The following is a 17,296-nucleotide window of genomic DNA, read 5'->3' on the forward strand; positions in this document are numbered from 1 at the left end:
ACAAAGGCATATTTTACCATCTACCAAGATACACAGTATTGCAAAAAGGATAAGGTAATTTTTACCTCTTCTTCCAGCTCTTTTGCTGTTTTTTCTAGTCGAGTATTAATGCATCTAAAAATTAAAAAGAAACAGTAAACAAAATAATTCAAATTTATGACATAAGCACAGTCTACAAATATAAAAGTTTTAAAATCTACTATTTGTGTACAAGACATACTTGCACTTTTGTTCTAACTCTTCTTTGGCTTGAGTCTCAGTGTTAAGTTGTTCTTCTAGTATATATAGTTTTTTCTGAATCTGTCAAAGAATAAGAAATAAGATTTGGTCCTATTTAAAGATGAGGCTTAATCATTACTTTGCTTTTCTACTTAATACAGTCTCCAACCACCACATTTGTCCCTGCATTCTGCAACTTTTACAGGCAAAGAGGACATCTACTCTATCACTTCACACAGGAGCACACACACACAACCAGGAATGAAGAAGCTCCCACTTAGGCTGAGTTGTGCTATGACACAACTCAGTATATTCAAATTCAGTATAAATAAAAGACCCAGGTCTCAGTAGCCTCCAATGTTCTTTTACAGATTCTTCTTTATTTGAAAATACTGTGACTGACTGTGCTCATGAGAAGATGTAAGATCTACATGTGAAATAAATATACAGAATATCCTCTAAGTATACCCAGAAATGTATTGCTGCTTAAATGTGAGCAATTAGCTCTTCTTTTGTATTTTCCTCCAGTGTTGGGCACACTACTATGAAGAGTTGTTATTAATGAATCCTGAATAAATGACAGCTAATTACTTTATAAGTCTTTTCTTCATTAGCTTTCCATAGATATGTTAGTCTTCAAACAGACGGAACTTTAAAACTACTAAGTAATTCGTGTTTCAAAATGTGATTTCCTTTTCAAAGGATTTAACTTTTTAAGTTCCTTTAGTGCACTGGGTACAATGTTAGGTGCTTTTCAAGTTTTGTCTCAGGCCATGGCAATATGACTAATATGCAGTATTCCCAGTGTCTGTCCAGTGTCTGTGTTCTCCCTGGTGTCTCAAATAAATACCTCATGTACCTTAAGAAAACAATACTCTGGTTCCAAAATAAGATGCTAACAAACTAATCAAGTTTAACTGTTCTGGACTGGCAGTACATTAATTTGAGCATATCAGTTACTACAAGCTAATCAGAAGTTCTATCAGTATATATAACAAAGTAAACTACATAACATACTTAAAACAACAAGGAAAAGATTAAGAGGGATACTTGACATAATAAAGGTTGGGCACTTCTCTCTCAGGTAGATGTGGCACTCCAAATAAAAGGCAGACAGTGACTATATTAAATCATGCTAGACTGGAAGTTTTTCAATACATTTGACAACATACCTCTTGACTTTCCTATGGAAAAAAAAAAAGAAAACAATAAAATGTTTACTATGTCTAATAAAAGTCTTAAAACTCCAAGTCAGACCAAAATTATCCAATCCATTTTCTATCTTATCCTGAATTTAAAGAAAATGTTTTAACATTGTCATTTATATGTATGCATGTGTGATTTACCTTTGTATGCAGTAATAAATCATAGTAGTCATAAAATACTATAGCTGATAAAAATATCCTTTATAGAAATACATTCTTATATAGAAACTCAGAATTTGAATCCCTCCCTGACTTATTGTACCTTGTACCTTAGTAGCTGTGCTTTTACATCAAGACTATAAAATTTTCTAAATGGTATTATAGCTTGAAAGCATGTACAATCCATCTCTTTACTAGCTATCATGTCTCAAACAATGAAGCTATGTCCATAAATAATAATTTCAATATTATGACAAAATGTATCAAACAACAAATGCCACCTCATGATTTAAAAAGTAGCATCATGCATCCAGGTGTAGTGCAGTGGTACAGGCCTGGAATCCCAGCTCTCAGTAGGCTGAAGCAATAGGATCACAAGTTTGTGGCCAGCTTGCAACAGGATCCTGTCGTAAAAAGTCGGATCCAGTAATTTTGCTTTTTGCTTCATTTTGTTGACACACACACACACACACACACACACACACACACACACACACACACACACACACACACACACACACACACACACACACACACACACACACAGCTTGCAACAGGATCCTGTCGTAAAAAGTCGGATCCAGTAATTTTGCTTTTTGCTTCATTTTGTTGACACACACACACACACACACACACACACACACACACACACACACACACACACACACACACACACACACACACACACACACACACACACACACACACACACACACACACACACACACACACACACACACAAGTGGAGATAACAGGGCTGGACTCAGAGCCTTGAGTATTCTTACTTGGTCTGTTGCTCACAACTGGTGCTCTAGCATGTTAGCTAACAAATCCAGTCCAGTATTTCTGCTGGCTAGTTGGAGATAGTACTGAAGACTTTCCTGCCCGAGCTGGGTTCAAATCCTATTTTTTGATTCCAGCCATCTGAGTAGCTAGGATTAAAGGCATGAGGCCAATGGTCTGGCTTCAAGTAAACTTTTTTTTAAAAACTCATCATTATTATTAAAGTTTATTATTATAAAATAGCTAGTGTGGTTAAAAATGTATACATACTTCATTTTTCCTTGATTGTATTGAATCATTTTCTCTACAAGATGGAGAGTCACTTAATAACCTAAAAAGAATGGAGAAAAGTTGCACTTCATTTTAAATCTAATTTAAATCTAAATATCTAAATAACAAGTTATTTTCAGAATTAAATATCAATCGCAATGATATCTTACTCTTTTTACTTAAATATATTGTTGGGTCTGGGATTACTACCTACAACTCTTCTTCCCTCTTCTCATCTCATTTGAATTTCTCTGAGCATTATAGTCTATCCCATATTCTACAAAGAGACTCTTTTCTCACAGTTAATATCCATGATCTGCAGATCTTAGACAAAAATTGTCACTCTGTTGTACTGTCAACTTCTCCATCTTCTAGATCTTTCCTACTATCAACCAACCTGACGACGTTGTCAACCAACCTGACGACGTTGCTCCTGGCACTGATATCTCATTTTGCTCAGCATTCTGATGACTAAAAAACATTAGGAGGATGACCAAGCACGCTAGATTGGTTGACAGGTTTCTAGTTTTATCATAAAAATCCCATGTCTCATCTGAGGAAACAGGCCTGGGCAAATAGTGACACTTGGTCACTCCAATTGTCACATACAAGCCTCAACTGTCTTTATCAGTCTTCAGAGGCTCCTCACTGCCTGTCAGTCACAATTCCCTTAGACAGGTTACACAGCAATCACTGTGATTCTTCCCCTAAATTCCAACTCCAATCTATTTTCTACTTTACATTCAATTTATGTTGACTTCAGTCAACTAATATTTACTCGATGACCATGTACCAGGGTCTGTAGTAGCTGCATACATTACAGGTCAGAAAACCAGTTTCCTTGGGTGGTCCTTAGCACCCTACTGGACTATACTACTACTCCCAATGTATGTGTACATCCAAATTTCTTCTTCCACCCTTTCCTTCACCATAATGCTCTGCTCTCTCCCTACACCTCGACCCTAGTCTCCCCACTCGAAATCCTTCACTATCATTACACAGCTAAAATGCTTCCTCTTCCTTCACTTAGCTGACTTCTCTCTACTTCCATTCAAAAGAAATGTGACCCTTTTCCCCTTCTAATTCTTTTGGTACCTTTTTAAAGGCACATATCACATTCTACCCTTCTACAGCTCCATCAAAAGCAATTATTTGTTCTTATTCTGTATCTTCAAAAGAATAGAGAAAACTGCCTTGTCATAAATAAATGTAGCATTCAATGTCAATGGTGGAATAAAATTAAGAACATTCTTATAGTCCTTTGAAAAAATCAAAGTTAAAAACAAATTAACAATAATCTCTATTATTTGGTCTCAAGATATCCTCTTAAGAGTGAGGTTATGAAAACAAAACTGAACAAATCACATACAAATTTTCTCTATAGTAGGTAAATCCTATAAAAGGCAGCTGATTTCCTACAAAAGCTTTAGGAATTGGGAAGGTTTCTACGTCTCCTTTATCATCTTCAATGTCATCAAAATTGCTGCTGTCTATATCGCTGCTGAGTTCAGGCACTACAGGAGCCGCCGCTGTTAAAGAAAAGAAATCACTTATTTCATTCACAGCTAAAATAGGAGACACAAACCAGTTCTATTTTTATGACAGATTACATCATATTAAACTATATAAAATACCTTATTTACTATATGATATTTTAGCAATGTATCTTCCATTTTATTATTTTCTAGAATTAAACTTTACAAGAAATTTTTTACTCTATTAGGTCAGCTTTAAGTATGGATTAGTACATTCAATTATTTAATGTGTTAATATTATTCCAGGTGATAAATATTACAGGTAATAATAACTTCTACATGTATTGTTCAGGGTCCTCAATTCTCTACATTCTTTAGTTCAAATATTCTTACCCTTAAAATGACTCATGTCATGTATAACGTAAAAGTGAATCAGAACACTATGCCTCCTAAAGTATGATCTACATAAATAATTATCTTATCCACTCACGTGCATTCAAATTAAGAAACTACCTTCCCTTCATTATGAAAATTACTGAGAGCCATAAAAATCTTACTCGGAATATTCAGAAATGTATAAAGAGAATTAGGAAACACTGCTAATAAATAAGTACATATTAATTAGCTGCTAAGATATGGAGTATATTTAGTAACAAATACTGCAAGGAAAAAAACCTCTAAAATGAAATTTCTTAATATAAAAATAAATTACCATAAGGTATATGAAACACATCTGCTATATAAAAAAAGAAATCAATGAGATTTCAAATATGATGGAATAGAAATACTTAAGATTTATTAACTTACTCTCTCTTATGTTATCCCAATTCCATTGATCATTCTTAAAGAAAGGATGTTGTTTGATTTCTTCTACCCCATTCCTCCCAAGTCGTACCTCCCTAAACAATACAGTAAAAGATTCTATTATAAAAATATAATTATCAAAAAATAAAAACACTGACATTTTAGTTTATCTAGACAGTTTTAACAAAATAAAGATCACAAATGAGTTTCAGATTTTTTTTTACATCAAAACTTCAACTTAAATGTTTGCCAAAAATAAGCAATCCAACTTTATAGTATGTGATCTCTGGATGGACTTAAAAGACTGTAAAAATTCCCACTGGTACCTATGTCAAATAAAGTACTTGAGTCTTTTAAGTAACAGAATCCCCCCTACACATGCCAAACAGCATGACTAACCTCAGGATATAAGAAAAATTAAATTTAGACAAAGAAGAGGTATTTCAAATTCCCTGAATAGAAGTATTATTTTAAAGTTCTTTCTCCTCTGCACTTTCATAAAGACTGTGTGGACAAAGGTAGCATCTACTTGAGGTATGTTCCTGGGGCTGGAAACTGCTTAAAGGGACATGGCTCCTAGCCACATTTATGGCTTTACATTATTTTCAAACTATCTTTCTCCACGTACTGTCATTCCTCAGCACGTACCCTTCCCAAAAAACTGCTAAAGTCAATTTTCCATGAACAGTACTCTTCATTAACATATGCTGTACCCAGTCCCTAATAAAAAACTGTACAGGATATTATATTCAGTTTATCATTATTGATTGCTCACAAATCATACAGTTAACAAATCTTAAAATTGTAGTCAATAAATTACTGATAAACATAAATCAACTTTCTGGCCTCTGGTAGAAAAAAATTTAAGGACTTTTATAATGTTCAGGGTTTTTTGTTGTTGTTTTGGTCGGTCATGGGGCTTCAATTCTGGGCTTGGGCGCTGTCCTTGCGCTCTTCAGCTCAAGGCGAGTGCTCTACCACTTGAGCCACAGCACCACTTCCAGTTTTCTAGTGGTTTATTGGAGATAAAGAGTCTCACGGAGTTTCCTGACACGACTGGCTTTGAACCTCAATCCTCAGATCTCAGCCTGCTGGGTAGCTAGGATTACAGGCATGAGCCACCTGTGCCCAGCTGTAATGTTCAGTTTTTATGAGAGAAAAACAATCATTGTTAATTGATATACTAACACCTCTGAAAAATCAGTTGTAAAATGAATCTCAGAATTCTACTGTTAAATTTTTTTTTTTTCGGTCGTGGTACCTGAACTCTGGGCCTGGGTGCTGTCACTCAGTTCTTCAGCTCAAGACTAGCGCTCTACCACTTGAGTTTTTCCTGCTTATGTGGTGCTGAGGAATCGAACCCAGGGCCTCATGCATGCAAGGCAAGCACTCTTCCACTGAGCCACCTTCCCAACCCCATCTACTGTTAACTTTGTATATAAGAAGTTGTGCATGGTGAGTCAAGCCTGTTCTAGCTACTAGTGAGAAGAGGCAAAATCAAGGTTTGGGCATAAAATTTGGAAAGATACCATCTCAACAAAGGCTGGGTGCAGTAACACAAATTTGTCATCCCAGCAACAAGGGAAGCACAGACAAGAGGATCACAACCTGGCATAATGTGAGACCCTACCTCAAAAATAAATGCATGGGCTGGGAAGGTGGCTCAGTGGTAGAGTGCTTGCCTTGCATGCATGAGGCCCTGGGTTCGATTCCTCAGCACCACATAAGCAGAAAAAAACAAAAGTGGGGCTGAAGGCTCAAGTGGTGGAACGCTAGCCTTCAGCAGAAGAGGTGAGGGACAGCGCCCAGGCCCAGAGTTCAGGCCCCACGACCAACAAAAAAAAAAAGCAAAAGGGGCTGGTGGAATGGCTCAAGTGGTAGATCATTTGCCTAGCGGGCAACTAGTATTTCTCTCTCTCTCTCTCTCTGTGTCTCTGTCTCTGTCTCTGTCTCTGTCTCTGTCTCTCTCTCTCTCTCTCTCTCACACACACACACTCTCTCTCTCTCTCTCTCTCTCTCTCTAAAACCCAGTGACAACCAAGAACAAAAATATTTATACAACAAAAATTATGCCAAGATATGGGTATGAAGTCACTACAGTGCTAACAGCACCTTCAACATAGTACTGTGTTTTGTGCTACAATAGTATTGTACTAGGAACTGCACTACATTAAAACTAGAAATATCCTTTGTTATGAATCTGAACCCTTCCTTTTACAGATGGGCAAAATAATTTCCCAAAAAGATAACCAATTCCTGGAGATCACAAACTAATGAACAGAAATTTAGACTGTAGGTATGTGTTGGCCTTTTGCTAGGATGACTTCTATCACAGTATAAAGCAGGACTTCAGGAAGAAAATTGCAAACAGAAACCAAGGAAGAAAAATCTTCTCTTTCTGAGGCAGATTTTCATACCTTGTTCTTCTATTTCTTTTGGGGGGTGTGCCAATAGCAGGGCCAGGATACTCTCACTTAGCTTTTTCCACCTAAGATTGACATTCTACCACATGAGCCACAACTCCGCTTATAGCTTTTTGCTGGTTAACTGCAGATAAGAATTTCAAGGTAATTTCTGCCTGGGCTTGGCTTCAAATGACAATCCTCAAATCTCAGTCTGAGTAGCTAGGATTACAGGTGTGTGTAACCAGTGTCTAGCTATTTGTTTTCTTCTCCTTTTCTGAGTTGGTCATGGGGCTTGAACTCGGGGCCTAGGTGTTTTGAGCTATTCTGCTCAAGGGTAGCACTCTATCACTCTGAGCCACAGCTCCACTTCAGGTTTTCTGGTGGTTATTTGGACATAAAAGTCTCAGACTTGCCAGATGCTGGTGGCTCACGCCTGTAATCCTAGCTACTCAGGAGACTGAGATCTGAGGATCTCAGTTCAAAGCCTGTTCGGGCAGGAAAGTCCATGAAACTCTTACCTCCAATAAACCACCAGAAAACCGCAAATGGCACTTTAGCTCAAGTGGTAGAGCGTTAGCCTTGAGCTGAAGAGCTGAGGGACAGTGCTCAGGCCCAGAGTTCAAGCTCCATGACTGATAAAAAAAAAAATCTTGCCTCAGCAGACTTTGAATCGAAATCCTTAGATCTCAGCTTCCTGAGTAGTTTTGATTACAGGTATGAACCACCCTATTTGTTTCTTAAAATAAAGAATTTCCATCATAACCACTACCCACCACTGCTACCACCATGGCTAGAAAAGAACCACCACTATAAAAGAAAAAAAATTAGAATTTCCACAGACTTGTGTCTATTCAAGAGCAAATAAAAAAGGACTGGGAAGGAGGTACTATATGCTGAACATAAGTACTTTTCAAGATTATGCAGATATTGTATCTATACAAACTGCTTACCTCTCAAAAGTTGTAAATAATAATATACATTAATTGGTAAGATGTGAACAGAAAAGTTTTATTTCTTTCAAATGCTTTGTTTTTACTATGTTTTTAAAAATTAGATGCAAACATTAAGACAAGCATTAAATTACAAATGAGCTGCACAAACAAAAAGATGAGTGTATGGGGCTGGGAAGATGGCTCAGTGGTAGAGCGCTTGCCTTACATGCATGAGGCCCTGGGTTCGATTCCTCAGCATCACATAAGCAAAAAGAAAAAAGCCGGAAGTGGTGCTGAGGCTCAAGTGGTAGAGCACTAGCCTTGAGCTGAAGAGCTGAGGGAAAGTGCCCAGGCCCAGAGTTCAGGCCCCACGACTGGAACCCCCCCCCCCAAAAAAAAGTTGTGGGGGCTGGGAAGGTGGCTCAGGGGTAGAGCGCTTGCCTTGCATGCATGAGGCCCTGGGTTTGATTCCTCAGCACCACATAAGCAAAAAGAAAAAAGCCAGAAATGGCGCTGTGGCTCAAGTGGTAGAGCGCTAGCCTGGAGATGAAGAGCTGAGGGAGAGCCCAAGCCCAGAGTTCAGGCCCCACGACTGGATCCCTCCCCCACCCCCCACAAAAAAAAGATGAGTGTAATTTAGAACAGGCTTAGCAGCAGGAAAAGAATAGACATGAATTAAATGCAACTTAATAAGAGATGTTAATTTCATATGTAAACAAAATATTCTTTCATCTCTACAAATTTAAAAGAGCTTCTCTAGGGCTAGGAAGGTGGCTCAGTGGTAGAGCACTTGCCTTACATGCATGAGGCCCTGGGTTCGATTCTTCAGCACCACATAAGCAGAAAAGGCCAGAAGTGGCACTGTGGCTCAAGTGGTAGAGTGCTAGCCTTGAGCTGAAGAGCTCAGGGACAGTGCCCAGGCCCAGAGTTCTGACCCCATGACTGGCAAAAAAAAAAAAAAAAAAAACAAATTTAAAAGAGCTTCTCTACAAAGAAATTCAGTGTACATTACCTGTCTGTTAAGAAGGCACAGATGAGACTCTTTGCATGTTTAGAAATTTCTGCATCTTCAGGGAAACAGAGAGAATTTTTGTGATCCATAATTTTGCTGTAAGTTCCTACAAGTGAATCTGCATAAAATGGAGTATCTCCTAAAAGGCCAAGAAAGAAGACAGTAAATGTAATGCAAATATGAATTAAAGGCTTTTCATCTAACATTTAAATATTTTAAGGTTAAATCCACCCACATAAATGGAAGAACAAATGATTTTTAAGCCAGAAGTCATACTTAAAATACATACACAAGCAGACATATCAAAATAATATATTTAATATTTGTTATGTATGTGTGGTCCTGGGGTTTGAACTCTGAGCATGAACATTGTCCCTGAGCTTTTAGGCTCAAGGCACTCTACCACTTGAGCCACAGCTCCAATCTGGCTTTTTTTGGTAGTTAACTGGAAATAAAGTGTCTCACTGGCTTTACTTTCTGGGTGGGCTTTGAAACTCAGATCTCAGCTTCCTGAGTAGCTAGAATTACAGGCATGAGCCACCAGCACTCAGCTAATATATTTAATTTTTAACTACTTCAATGATCCTTCCATCCCTAAAAGCAAAATATAACCAATGTTAGCTTGAGACAGGAATAGCTCAGATAACTTCAAACTTGTGGTCTCCTACTTTTGTCTCTGGATTTTTGTTTTTAACAGACAAAAGTTAAATACTTTATTAATTCAAGAAAAAGGTCATTAGGAGAGGTGAGAATGAGCTGGATCAGCCATTTGAGATGACTTGCTATAGCTGTTTCACAGCTCAGCAGCCACCAGCTGTCTATGACAACTGAAAGCTGAACTTACATTAAATAAAATGAAAAACAAAGTCACATTTCCAGTTTTCCATGTGGTCAGTAGCTATCACACTAACAGGTGCAATATGAATTGTTCATGCCAGACTGGATGATGTTGCTCTTACAGTCTTAGAGAGGCTGAATGGATCTGCCTAAGATGATGAGTAGCTAGAGGAAGAATATAATCATCTCTCAATGCAGTGTTCCTGGTAACTAATGACAGCCATACCGGTACTCATCAGGAGCCACAAGGTTAAAAAGACCTGTATGGTGGTACAAGTTAAATGTTCCCAAATCAGGCAATCTAAAACTTCAAAAGGTATATTCAGATGGTTCCTTATTTGAATTCAAAGGGGCTTGAGCTAAGCACTTAAATTAACATTTTTTCTTGGGCAATACTTTAAATGAAAGCCAATGTCAGAGCATCACAGCAGTCTCAGAGTACAGAAAATCATCGCCATTCAAATTCACTATCAGCTCTCAAATAAACCAGATTACCTCCTCTAAAGTACTAAATCCCTAGAAACAGTGGCAAGGCAAGTAAGAGAACACATTCTTCTTTCAAAGGATTACAAGAGCCATCTTAATGCCTCCTCAGATCACTTGCCAAAGTGGAAGAAATGGAGAACAGAAGCTTCTTGGCACCACTTGGTGGGTTCAGAGATTCACCACAAAGGCAAAAGCCCAAAATAGGGTCACAGTATAACCTGACACTATGCTTAACAAAATCCATCCTACATATACTGAATTGTCATTAAGAGAAGGGAATTATGTCACGTAAAAAGTTTCACAGTCATTATTATTTACATTTATAATTTATTTAAAAAATTGGACTTTTTTTAGCAGTCATAATATATCATAAAACAGATTTTGCAGTACCAATTTCTTTTTTTTCTTTTTTTTGTGTTTGTCGTGGGGCTTGAACTCTGAGCCTGGGCACTGTCCCTCAGCTCTTCAGCTCAAGGCGAACGCTCTACCACTTGAGCTACAGCACCACTTCCGGTTTTCTGGTGGTTTATTGGAGATAGGAGTCTCACGGTCTTTCCTGCCCAGGCTGGCTTTGAACTGCAATCCTCAGATCTCAGCTTCTTGAGTAGCTAGGATTACAGGCGTGAGCCACCAGCATCCGGCTTACCAATTTCTTTTAACAGTTTTAAAAATCTTTTCTTTTTTTGTACTGAGGATCGAACCAGAATATTACACCTGCTAGGCAAGTCCTTTGCCATTAATATCCCACCCCAGTACAAATATATTTTAAGCTCATCTTCTAGAAAATAAATTCCAAAATAAATAAATTTCAAAATCATATTTCAACTCTATAATCACTCTTAGGCTTCTTACACTTGCCTTAGAAAGAAGATCTAGCTATACTTTCCCTCACCCCTAAGCCAGGTAACTCAGTCAGAAGATGTTTTTGTGACCCTAGAGTGTAGAAATGGGACAACTTAGCAACAAAATCTATATAGCGACAGTTTTGAAAACTTCAAATTTTTTATTTGGTCAAAGATACTTAATTTCCTTCCGAGTTTTCTAAAACAAAAATATATTTGCCTTAAAAATAAAATTGTTGGAAAGAAACACAGGTCCCATGGTTTCCCTTATTTGCAATATCTAGTATATGTATGAGTCAAGCGGAAAAAGTCAGAGAATGTGATGTTTGGAAAATGAATCCTTAGACAGGTATTTTAATGTTTTTTTTCTTTCATGCATGTGTTTCTAACGCATTTATAAGTTTATTTCTTTGTTGCTTTGTATGTCCCTCCCCCACAGTATAACCCCCGCTTTCAATATATTTGATGTCAGTATAACTTATGGAGGAGATGGGGAAAAACAAGTCATTTAAGGATTCAGGTGGACCTGTTGCAACAATGAGAAGTACAAATTGTCATGTCAAAAAGGAGCTTTACAATGTCGGTGGGGGGGGGGGGGGGAAGGATTGGGGGGTGGGAGGGGGGAGGCTGGGAAGGGAGGTGAAGGGTAAACAAAGGAGGAGGCTGCAATGCTTGGTAAGAAATGTATGCATTATCTTGCCCATGTAATTGTAACCCCTCTGTACAGTATGTTCACAAATAAAATAAAATAAATAAATAAATAAATAAAATTGTCGGGCTGGGAAGATGGCTCTTGCCTTGCATGCATGAGGCCCTGGGTTCCATTCCCCAGCCCCACATAAGCAAAAAGAAAAAAAGCTGGAAGTGGCACTGTGGCTCAAGTGGTAGAGCGCTTGCCTTGAGCTGAAGAGCTGAGGGACAGCGCCCAGGCCCAGAGTTCAGGCCCCCCGACCGGACCCCCCCCAAAAAAATAAATAATAAAAAAAAAATAAAATTGTCAATTATAATATTTATGATTCAATTCTGAATTGTGAACGAAATATAGTCTAGTAGTAAATAAAAGGAGTCCAGTTTACATAATAAGTATTCAATTGCATATATAAGTATTCAAACTAAAGAATATTTCTAGTTCTAGGTTACTATTGGAAAAAATATTAAAACAGTCCTATACTTAAAATACTTAAAAACAAATTATGATTATCAAACACCTAAGAGTGGAGGCATATGGGAAGCTGTAAATTTGTTCTTTTTATTTTTGGTGGAACCAAAGATTGACTTCAAAGCCTCACTTTCTCTACCACTTCAGCCATGCCTCCAATCTGTAAATGTACTCTTGGTTTGGCTAAGCTTGTAAGCTTGTAACTCTAGTACTCAGGAAATTAAGGATGACTATAAGTTTGAGGCCAACCAGGGCTACATAACAAGATACTGTCTCAAAAAACAAAAACGACCCAAACAAAGTTTACTGAAAAATTACTTCCTACAATATACTTCTTGTTGGGGGAGGGGCATACTGAGCTTGAACTCAGGGCTCCATGCTTTCCAGGCAGGCACTCTACTGCTTGGGTCATTTCTACAACCCTTTTTTGCTCTGCTTATTTTTAACACAGATTCTTAATTTTTTTGCCCTAGCTAGTCTAGATCACAAACCTCCTATTTATGCTTGTCACCACAGGATGACAGGTATGTACCACCATGTCCAACCTTTTCAGCTGAGATGGGGTCTTGTGAACTTTTTTGCTCAGGTTGGCTTGGAATGTTGATTGTCTCGATCTCTACCTCCCAAGTAACCAGGATTATAGGCTTAAGCCACCAGGGCCTGATAAAACACACTTTCAATTCCTTTCAGTGACTGGGTCAGTATCATACCAGATTTTAACACAAATCTCCAGAAATTCTAATTCTTCCCTTGAACACAATTCCTTTATCTTCCCAAATTCTTGACTAACCAAAAGTGTTAAGGAAAGGTTTAGAAAGAGAACAAGTATATTTACTTACCCACTAGCATCTCAAAAAGGAAAACACCTACAGACCACCAATCACATTCTCGCCCATAGTAACCATCACCTCCTTGCGATTTCAGAACCTCAGGTGATATGTAGTCAGGTGTTCCGACTGCTGTATCACAGTGCACCATTCCTGTCTGAATGAATAGCAGAGATTGATAAACACAATAACAAAGCAGATCAGTGTTAAAACACACACACATAGACACAATTAATTCACACTGTATAGAAGACATAAAGAATTTCACTGCTGACATGGCTTCAAGATTACAGGGGTTATTTACAACATGAAATGTCTAGATTATGGGAGATCAGGGGCTTTAAACTATAGGAGGTTTCATCAATGAAAGAAAGTAAAGGTGGCAAACACCTGAGATTCTATGTAAACCAACAACTTTTCTTTCTTTTTCTTATTTCTTTTTTTTTTTTTGGGGGGGGGAGGGGTGGTCCAGTTGTAGGGTCTGAACTCTGGGCCTGGGCGCTGTCCCTCAGCTCTTCAGCTCAAGGCTAGCGCTCTACCACTTGAGCCACAGCCTCACTTCTGGCTTTTTTCTTTTTGCTTATGTGGTGCTAAGGAATTGAACCCAGGGCCTCATGCATGCAAGGCAAGCACTCTACCACTGAACCACCTTCCCAGCCCTTCTTTTTCTTATTTCCTACACCATGTAATAATTATAAGGGAAATATAGAATGTAGTCTAAAAGACATTGATGTAGAGAAAAAAATCATTAGAAAAGGAAGCTTGGGAGTTTTCAAAAGTAGCTCAAGTACTTAAGATGACAAGGTGCCCCAGTTAGATAAAGTTCTTATTTTATCAAGAAAAAAATACATACATTAAGCATTTAAATTAAAAATTCTTGAAGGTCTTAAGATTTAATTTTTTTCTAAATATGGAGCTGTGGCATCACTACTTGTAAGATGATAAAAAAAAATCCAAAAACACTCTATGCTCAATTTCAGATGGTAACAAGATAATCCCTACTTGGTGGGTTTTTTTTGTTTTTTGTTTTTTTTAACAAGGGTAAGTGACATCTTAGGAGTGTGCACGTGCACACACACTACAAAATCAAGCCTCTACAGCAGTATACAGTAGAGCTAAGTATATTCCTTTACCTCAAGCTCTGTCCAACATGCAAAAATTTACAGATTGATTTAAATGCTTATAATTTCTTTTACATGCCTAATTTTTAAAAAGCTGCCAAACAGATGAGATAAAATGTGGGCTGGAAGTGCAGCTCAGTGGTATTATTTATAGCAAATAGAAATAAGTCACTATAGGTTAAATATAAATTATTATTTTATGGGAATTCAGCACAAACCGTGGTAGTAATAATTTGCTTCACTTATTACACAGGATAAAAAAAATTAGACAAAGGCAGAATCTACAATAATTCTTTTGTATGTATGGTGCTGCTCTATCATGGGGGAAGGGCTATATTCCTAGCCCTTACAATTTTTACACAGGACAACTCCATAATTCACACTTCTGTTGTAGGGGGGGAAATTAAGAGATTTACTCAGTGAAGGAAAATCTCTACATTTCACATAAACCCAAGTGAAAGTGATTACTAGATGGAAGAGACAGACAGACAGACACATACACCCCCACACACATGCACATACAACCAGAGGAGAAATATTTAGAACTTAAAAGTTCAGAGTAAGGGGCTGAGAAGGTGGCTTAGCAGTAGAGTGCTTGCTTAGCAAGCATGAAGCCCTGGGTTCAATTCCTCAGTACCAAATAAACAGAAAAAAAAAGGTCAGAGTAAGGAGAGGAACAGGCAAGGTATAAAACATTGATATAAAGACAGGCTGTGAAGGCGAGGCAAGTTAGCGTGTAAAGGAGTGAGAGAGGTCTGACATCTCACACAGGAATGAGTTATAAAGCAGCATGATGGAGTGTATATAAAACATGCTTTAGAAAAGTAGTAAAGGCCAAATCAACTAAATGAAAGTTCCACAGAATGAAGAGGCTGGAAGCAAATGCTGGGGATCTGTTTCAGTTACTACTTGCAGAAAAATCCTTTGATCAGACTGTAACTCTCCGTTTGAAAGATTAATGTATCCACAATTTTGACTATCACAGTGAATTTTTTAAACATTTGGGAAAAAAGACAAGGTATTTTCCAATGTGTGGAGAAGCTCCTAATTCATATGAATATAGAGCCTACAATTATGACCAGTCTCTAATCCTGTTTCAAAGAAATACAGTAAGGATAAATCAAACACTGAAGACACTATAGTTTATGAGGGTAAGGAGGGAAGGGAGTAACAGGAACAAGGACACATTTTACATAGTTCTAACTCTTCAACCAGGGGAAATGGCACGTAAAAAAAAGTAGTAGGGGCTGGGAAGGTGGCTCAGTGGTAGAGTGCTTGCCTTGCATGCACGAGGCCCTGGGTTCGATTCCTCAGCACCACATACACAGAAAAAGCTGGAAGTGGGTGCTATGGCTCAAGTGGTAGAGTGCTAGCCTTGAGCTGAAGAGCTCAGAACAGTGCCCAGGCCCAGAGTTCAAGCTCCACGACCAGCAAAAAAAAAAAAAAAGAAGTAAACTTTTTTCAGTACTGGTTTTGAACTCAGGACCCTGTATTTTCTAAGTAGGCACTTTGCCACTTGCGCCATATCCCCAGCAGTTTTACTTCTAGTTACTTTTCAGAAGGGGACTTGTGGCTTTGCTCAGTGCCAGCTTCAGTGTGCAATGCTCTTACCTACAGCCTCCCACACAGATGGAATAACAGGAATGGATAACCACACTTGTCTTATTAGTTGAGATTGGGGTCTCACTACCTTTTGCCTGGGCCGCCCTTTATAATCCTCCAAATCCATACTTCCTGAAAAGCTGGGATAACAGGAATAAACCTACTCTCATGGGCATGAAAATAAATTGTTTTCTAAATGAGTAATATAACTACACTGACAGTAGGGAAAAAATAAATATTCCAAGCAGCTTTGGAAAACTCAGAGAGAGAGAGAGAGAGAGAGAGAAAGAGAGAGCGCATGCATGCACATGCGTACATGCACACTCATATGCCAGTACTAGAGCTTGAACTCAGGGCCTAGGTACTGTTCCTGAGCTGCTTTGCTCAAAACTAGCGCTCTACCCACTTGAGCCACAGAACCACTTCTGGCTTTTTGGTAGTTAATTAGAGATTAGTGTCTCATGCACTTTCCTGCCTGGGACTGGCTTTGAATCATGATCCTCCAATCTCTGCCTCCTGAGTAGTTAGGATTACAAACATGAGCCTAACACCTGGCAAAAATAGTTAATTTACAGGATACTACATAAACAAAACGATCAAATCTGTTTTATTACAATGGCAGGGACTAGCAATTATGAAATCCTTTTAGGTGTAAAACCAGAGTTGAATAGGTAAATATACTGTAGATAATAGCCAGGTGTGTGTGTGTGTGTGTGTGTGTGTGTGTGTGTGTGTGTGTGTGTGTGTGTGTGTGTGTGTGTGTGTGTGTGTGTGTGTGTGTGTGTGTGTGTGTGTGTGTGTGTGTGTGTGTGTGTGTGTGTGTGTGTGTGTGTGTGTGTGTGTGTGTGTGTGTGTGTGTGTGTGTGTGTGTGTGTGTGTGTGTGTGTGTGTGTGTGAAACTATCAAAGTTATAAAAAAGAAAGGACTAAGACAAGGAAGAGTCCTGTTGTGTGAACTTGAATCAGAGGTATTGGTAGGAACTCATGACCTCATACCAAAGACAGACAGAAATCTATAAATACATGTGGGCATTTTTGCTTAGTACACTTGGTGTATAATATATCTCTCTTACCTCTAGTCCACTGACAGGACCTGACAGTCCAGGATCAAAGAGCACATCTAGAAGCCAACACTGATTTCTAAGTGCTAAAATGAATC

The 17,296-nt window shown here is 38.2% G+C and overlaps 1 protein-coding gene across 1 annotated transcript in view; it reads right to left on the reverse strand.

The window, feature by feature from the left end:
* The window catches only part of Rock2 (Rho associated coiled-coil containing protein kinase 2), a 123,734-nt gene that overhangs the window by 24,836 nt on the left and 81,602 nt on the right, over positions 1-17,296 (reverse strand). The window contains exons 6-13 of the mRNA XM_070015274.1: positions 13,428-13,572; positions 9,265-9,403; positions 4,919-5,010; positions 4,006-4,165; positions 2,637-2,697; positions 1,392-1,403; positions 221-300; positions 66-114 (exon numbers count right to left, since the gene is read on the reverse strand). Coding sequence (XP_069871375.1) covers positions 66-114; positions 221-300; positions 1,392-1,403; positions 2,637-2,697; positions 4,006-4,165; positions 4,919-5,010; positions 9,265-9,403; positions 13,428-13,572 — 738 coding nt within the window. The remainder of the gene's footprint in view (positions 1-65; positions 115-220; positions 301-1,391; positions 1,404-2,636; positions 2,698-4,005; positions 4,166-4,918; positions 5,011-9,264; positions 9,404-13,427; positions 13,573-17,296) is intronic.

The sequence above is a fragment of the Dipodomys merriami genome, unplaced genomic scaffold (assembly GCF_024711535.1).
Source record: "Dipodomys merriami isolate MVZ:Mamm:240054 unplaced genomic scaffold, mDipMer1.0.p SCAF_110, whole genome shotgun sequence".
NCBI lineage: Eukaryota > Metazoa > Chordata > Mammalia > Rodentia > Heteromyidae > Dipodomys > Dipodomys merriami.